General features: G+C 37.9%; 1 protein-coding gene across 1 annotated transcript; it reads left to right on the forward strand.

The window, feature by feature from the left end:
- The first annotated feature begins 137 nt into the window (after window positions 1–137).
- On the forward strand, window positions 138–6,384 carry LOC139724032 (ankyrin repeat and SOCS box protein 13-like). The gene is made up of 6 exons (XM_071635229.1): window positions 138–168; window positions 1,784–1,977; window positions 3,369–3,519; window positions 4,556–4,690; window positions 5,244–5,435; window positions 6,158–6,384. The coding sequence occupies exons 1-6, from the start codon at window positions 138–140 to the stop codon at window positions 6,283–6,285; spliced, it is 831 nt and encodes a 276-aa protein (XP_071491330.1). The 3' UTR covers window positions 6,286–6,384.
- Window positions 6,385–7,100: the final 716 nt, after the last annotated feature.

The raw sequence follows: 7,100 nt of genomic DNA on the forward strand, positions 1-7,100 counted from the left end.
ATCCATATATGCAGCAAGAATCCAGCCAGTACAAGTACCTGTAGGTGCTTAAGCCAGTGATGCGAGATCTAGTAGTGTAAAGTCTTCATTGGACAGTGAACAGCTCAATTTCAATGTCATTTCAACACGTTGTTGCCATGGCAAATACATACCTGCGGCGATATACTGGTAAGAAAGATAATGCTCCTAAGCTCCTAAGCAACAATCTTTAAATGCATGTCTTTTCGTCATGAACTGTAAATATTACAAGCCATATATGGAAAGTGTAAGTAAAAGGAATATCTCACATTCTTTGTGAAACTAGAAACGTCTTTATTGTACCAGATATAATGCCAGTTAAAAAGATGTGTTATTTTTACTGCACAGCTAGTACAAGGATTTCTGTGACAGAGGTACTGTCAAGGCTATTGTAGGATACCAAGTTTTTGTATGTTTCTGTGATAAATCTCATCTAATTTTACACACGCTAATATCATTCGATGTAATTTTGATATTCTATATCTTCATATAATTTTGATGAGAAATTAAAACTTCTTTTATCTGTAATTTGAAATTCTAGCTTTTCTCAATGTTCTTCTTCAATGCTTTTCTTCAACCATGTTACCATTCCTCCCTACCCCCTCCTCCCATGATCCTGTTGTTGTCTTTTTAGTAATTGTGTGTTTAGAACAGACTATATCATGATCACCTTTTCTTGCTTTGTCATTGGCTCTTACTTTGCCCCGCCCCTCCCTCTCCCAATGGACTTTTCCACTCTCACTGCCATGATTGATATGTAGTAACTCCATGAAAATCCTGTAAAACATGATATTTTTGCGGCATGAAATTTTCGCGAATTTGAGCCGACAGCATTTTATGCGGCATGAAATTTTTGTGAGTTGCCTCTAACATGCAATGCATAGTGTAGACAATAGCTTTTCATTGCATTTTAATTTTGTGAATCTTGGCTCTTGTGAAATTCGCAAAATTAAAATGCAGACAAACATTCCTCGTTATACAGTGTGCAGATTTTGTGACCTGGGTGCAATTGACATACTAATGTGCAAGCAGAGAATCAGTGTGCCAATTTTTTCAGTCAGTCCCCTACACGTAGATGTCTACCAGTGTCGGCATACCATATAGGAACAACTGAGAAGCCATTGGCTTTAAATTCACAAAAGTAGTTAAAATGCAGTCCATGGATTATGTAAATTTTGACCACGTATATGTGCAGACATTTTGTGTATCCAGTATGCCAACAGACATCCAATAACAAACACGCACACTGACACACGCTTGTGAAAGGTATGCCTGTGTTGCGCTTGTTTTAGTCTGTCGATTAGATTTGAACCGTGCGTTTGATTCAAACTACCTTTGTGAATTTGGGCCTCTACCTGTGACTCAGTGGATAAGCCATGGTCTTTCAATCAGTTATAGATCCCTGGTTCAAGTCCCCTGGCAGCATTAGATATGCCTCTAGGCAAACACTTTCTCTTCATTGCTTAGTCCTTTTGAGGGTTCCAACTTAAAGCAGATAGTCATTGCCATGGATGTGTGTTCATAGTAGGCATGGTATAGAGTAAAGAGTATCCAATCACACATTTTGGACAACAAGACCAATATGAGTTGTCTTGGCTGGATTTGAATGAAAATCAAGTGGCAAGAGGAGCTTACTGACAATGTCACAATAGGTTTTTATCTCTCCTCTTGTTAAGAACTGACAGAATTTCTGAGTAGAGGCAATTTGACTGATAAACATTTTTGATTCCTGCACTTCTCTGCTGTGTGGCTGCGTGCTGAGGAGACGCATTTCTCGGTCAGGATCGCAGTGAGCTCCACGCAGCAGCCTTCCAGGGTCAGCTGATGACCATCTACGGCCTGATCCAACAGGGTGCCGACGTCAACAAGAAGACATCTGATGGTGTGACACCCCTCCATGAGGCCTGCAGTCGCGGCTTCTTCTACTGCTGTGAGCTGCTCGTTAAGCACGGTGCTGATGTGAGTACTGTCTGGTCTCTGTGTTCCAGATCTGTAGGTTTCTAGTGGAACATCAGCCACCACATTTCAGTGATATTTGCAGGAAACTGTAACAAATCTCAAAGATGCTACTTTCTTTCAACGTGATGTTCCCCGAGGCATAGATAAGTGCTGAATGCCAGTTGGGCAATTCCGCAGTTAGGTGGACATGAAATGGATAAAAGAAATGTGCCTCTTTATCTTACTCTTTAATTTAGGTAACAGCTAATGCCATGGATGTTCACCAATCATAAAGGGCTTTCAAATTCAGTAGATTTTATTTTTCATATTTATTGGTTTTGCGAGATCTGAAACCATCATTTAAAATGTACATGTGGGACTGGGGATGCTAAAATTCACTTAAATGTAAATTACAGAGGGTTCCTTTAAAAATTTTTCTCAAAGTTTTGCTAAAGGGTAAAAGATGAATTCATTTGAATACTCCAGAAGTCATGTGACATTTTGTCAATTACAAAAGGGTGAAATGACCTGCGGAATTACTTCGGACAAATGTAACGTTACTAACCGTAACGTTACTAACCACGCTTTTGGGGGTCTAGCTAATAAATTATCGGTCGAACTGCTAAAAATATTTGCGTGAACATTAGTCATGATGCAATAATTGAAATTAATGCAACGCTTTGTTTGAAGTACCTTGAATTTCTGCACACTTTTTGTTACAAGACATTGATTTTTTTGTCATGTCCTTTTTTCGTAACGTTTCTAACCTGCCCTTTTAGCTGCCATAGCAATTCTAATATTGATTGGACTTTATTCATTCTTTTCTATATCATAAATATGAGAAGGATGAACATGTTTTTAACATGATTTTGACTTGACATGAATAAATGAGGATTTAGTAGTAAAAATAGGTATTCAAATTTGTTTAAATGTAACGTTACTAACCGCGGAATTGCCCAGTTATAGTATGTCACTTTAATTCATGCCTCATTGGTGATTGTTTGCAGTGATGTCACTCATGTCACCTCTTCCTATTGGTTTATTTTGCATGGTAATTGAAATTACATAATCATAACAATTACCTAATAGTTGAAATTATATTTTTCATAAAAATTGTTTTTTTTTTCAGTCTGTTGCTACGCAAAGACAAAAGAAATCAGTTCAGTTCTGCATGCTTCTCTAAATCCACATCTTACTTTGTTTTCTAATAATTTCCATCAAGGAAATTGGACTGACTTATACAGCACAGTATGTGTGCAATGTTTTTAAGAGACATGGTTAGTTTGGTTTAGTTCTGAACTGTAAATCTAATTTACACTCCTTTGTTGTTTTGTATTTGCATCTCAGTGACAAAGATAGTGTTAGACACAATCCCCTGGTATAATTATTCATCCAACTTATATCTTTGACAGGTGGCAGCATACAACATTGATGGCTCCACACCACTGTGTGATGCAAGTTGCCATGGCAATGTAGAGATTGTGAAGTTCCTGCTGAGTAAAGGGGCTGATCCCAATCCTCCGATGGCCAGAACCAGTCCACTCCACGAAGCAGCCCTCAGAGGTAGGACAGATTTCTCTCTAGACCAGGAAGCCGCTGGGTACAATTTCACTTTGAGGTTCCTTTTACAAAACATATTGCACTTGGAATCTTACCGTCATAATCTTCATGCTAGAATGGATTTTAGCTATAGATATTAATGTTGGAGATAATGGTTTTTATGATGTACATCATTGAAAATTGAATTTTTAAGTTTGTTTGTTCTTCTTTTTCATGGGCTATGGTCATGAAGAAACACAAGCATTGGGATTTCCTTCATTGAGCGAACCAATTTCTATATTTTAGTCTATAAACATGATTATGATTTTACCCTGTTCTTTGGCCTATCATTTTTACCTACAATTTTGCCTTTGTTTTTGTTGTTGTTGTTGTTGTTGTCCATTAAAAAAGAAAATAATTTATCAATTGTTGCATACACAAGCAGAGGTATACAAGGAATGCCACTGTTATATGGCAAAGAACTCTGAAAGAAATGCCCATTGCAAGCTATATGAATCCAAACATTTGATTGGCTCTCCTGCCCTATTGATTGCTCATTTGTCCTGTTTTGCTCATATTTCACTCATCTGTTATTTTCAGTTTATTGGTTTCATTCCAAATGAGCTTTATTCTGCAAGGGTAAACTTCTTGTTTTATGTTGTGAGACAAAGTTAGTATGGAACTCTTTGCATTTCATTCATTTAACAATGTAACAGAAACAGAATAAGAGTCCGTAAGTTGTAGAATACATTTCCCACGTGCAAGATTTTTTTTTTTTAACCATTGAATTGCGTGCATTTGTTTCATATCTTGGATCAGTATGTCATGACATTCTTTTATTGCATTGGTTTAACTAGCTTGACCAACAAAATTATGTTATTTTGTATTAATTTGGTTGAAGAAGTTATTTTCTTTCTTACAGTGTGTTTGCTTAGATACTTTATTTATGTCAGAGATTGTGATCATCTACAATCAGTGAGAGGTACATCTACTTGCTATGGATTAAAAAAACAAAGCCAGGACTGATTGTTTCAAAACTGATCAAATTCTTGTTCTTCAGGTCACACAGACTGTGTCAGGGAACTAATCAAGGCAGGAAGTAAACTAGAGGTCACTGACGGGCATTATGGGACAGCTCTTCATTCAGCCTGCTACACAGGGAAGACAGAGACTGCAGAAGTGATCTTAAATGCTGGTAAGGGGCACCGGACATCGTGATGCGAAACATGGAGTTAATATTTGATGGGTCAGTTCATGATGAGTCAGGATTGAATAGGTCAGCATTTGATGGGTCAGCATTTAATGGCTTTGACCAAGTCTATCTCTTGCAGCGCTGGATGACTACAGCTTGCCAATGAAGCTAAACCATACTTGGAAGGTAAAGAGACTTGCTACACTCCAAATTATTTGAGCAAAAGAAAACATGTCATCTTGACATAGATGACCTTGTAATATATAGAATTGAAAAGGCAATCTTTTTGAATGCTTGTTAATAAAACACTCTAAGTAAATGCCAACATAGTAGAGCTGTCAGCAAATGGAAGAACATTATAAGTTCCTTTAGCTTGGATTGAAACAGATCAAAGTTTTAGAGTTTACTTCAGCGTACACGTAGTACCGGTATATCCCTCAAAGCATAGGTGCATTCCACACCCACAATCTGCACCTACTGGATGAGGATTGTGGCATCGTTCAGTTCTAAAACCCAATTCTCTTACCTCATGTTCACACCTCATTTGTCTGACTAGGAGGGAGTGCAAATGCCATCATGAACCATACCAGTCTACTCCATGTGGCAGTGAGTGTGAACGCATCCGACCTAGTTCAGTTGCTCCTGGACTATGGTGCCAACATCTACGCCCGCAATAATCGTGAGAAGGCACCATTCCAACTTGCCGGAATCGACAGCAAGACAATGAAAATCCTGGATGATCACATGTGTGAGTGTCGGATCCAACATAGATTGTATAGATAGATATGTCAAATATCTCCAGCAATGTGGCTAAATTTGTGTGTGGATATGGCTCTGTGTTTGTAAACAGAAGGTCTAGGATTCAAATCTTGCCTGGTACATTCATCCTTGGACAAGATGCCCTTGGTAAAAAAAACCATGGTGTCTATTGTCATTAATCTGTTTGTGAAATGGAAGGGAGTGGGGTTAAAATATTTAGAGTTGTGCAACCAAGTCTGCAGCAACATGTTTTGTTGCATTGTGCATTATAGTGATGCTTAGTGTGACTTTACCCCAGAATAGTGTCAAAATCAGCTGAAGATTGAACAGAAATTTATAGGAGTGTAATGGGGAAAGAAATATTCATGAAAGAATATTTCAAGAAGATTCCAAATTGTATGATCAATGTATCACAACATCAGTGCATGAGCTGAAAATGTTCCAGAAAGTTGGAGGATATCGTTTCTCATTGCTAAAAAATTCAATGATTGTGATTTTTTTTCTTGAGGCAATGTATTTGGTCCTGAAATGATGGCATGATGCATAAATTAAATGACTCTAGATGCCCCATTATTGTTTGTTTTTTTGTTTGTTTTTTCCATTTTGTTTCCATGCTTTGCTCTACCTGTAAATCTTTGTGGTCTATTTGAACTTGCTAATATGTTTTTTTCCTCTGTCATGTTTCTGTTCCATCACCCCTCCTGCACTCAGCTCATCCTAGGCCGCTTTCAGAACTCTGTCGGTGGAGGATCCGTCGTCTTCTCGGGCCACAGAGACTGGACAAACTGGACAAGTTGGGCCTACCAAAGGTCATTTCAAACTATGTGCATTTCAGGTAGCACACAAAGTTTTATTGTATATTTATATTATAACCATTGCTATTTAACATTTTGAGTTTGTGTTGAAATGCTTGATGTCATTTTGCTTGTGTCGTTATTGTGAGTTATCACATGACTTCACACATAAAGTGATGACGGGACAGTTATACTCAGTCTTATAAATACAATTTACACCTGTTTGGTTGCCAGGAAATGATGGTGCATGGTAAAACACATGATTCCTGTGCACTTTCTCCCTCTTGTTATTTATCAACTTCCACTCTAATGTGAGGTGGGTTTTGAGTGCACGATGGCTTGTTTTCCTTGTGGATATTTCTCTGGTAACTTTATGATGGTGAATCATGAGGGATACGTCGAGAAATAGCATTCATGTTCAGCAGATCTTCCAGTGAGAAGTGAAAAGTGACAGCCATATTGTACAGATGCTGACTGGTAATTGGAAAGCATACGTACTGAATGTGAAAGAGGTTTAAATACCAAGTAAGCTAGCTTGATGGCTGGAGTAATCTTATGGAATTTGCATTTTCCAGTATATCAACCCAAAGATGAAAACATTTGAATATTCACACCATCAGTCTTGCTCAAGGTAAAGTGTAGGTATGATTATGGTAAATGGCTTGATGTCATATAGTTTTCTACCATGCTGGAATAGTGGAGATGGAGAACTACATCTGTATTCATACCTGCTTGGGCCAGGGTAGTTGCAGTGCAATATTATGATTAGAAACTTGCTTTTCATGAGTCTATATATTGCCTTGACTGTTCAGGTATGAGTTGTCATCTTAACTGTACGGTTGTGAACGAACACAACACTA

Source organism: Diadema antillarum, unplaced genomic scaffold (genome assembly GCF_040938485.1).
Source record: "Diadema antillarum isolate AM-2024a unplaced genomic scaffold, OU_Dant_1.0 scf00000205, whole genome shotgun sequence".
In the NCBI taxonomy this organism is placed as follows: Eukaryota; Metazoa; Echinodermata; class Echinoidea; order Diadematoida; family Diadematidae; genus Diadema; species Diadema antillarum.

Excerpts from the sequence above, each read along its gene's own strand:
- LOC139724032 (XM_071635229.1), top strand. The coding sequence starts at position 138 with ATGGCAAATACATACCTGCGGCGATATACTG. Across the intron at positions 169-1,783 it reads ATACCTGCGGCGATATACTG|ACGCATTTCTCGGTCAGGAT; the intron begins GTAAGAAAGATA and ends CGTGCTGAGGAG. Across the intron at positions 3,520-4,555 it reads CCACGAAGCAGCCCTCAGAG|GTCACACAGACTGTGTCAGG; the intron begins GTAGGACAGATT and ends CTTGTTCTTCAG.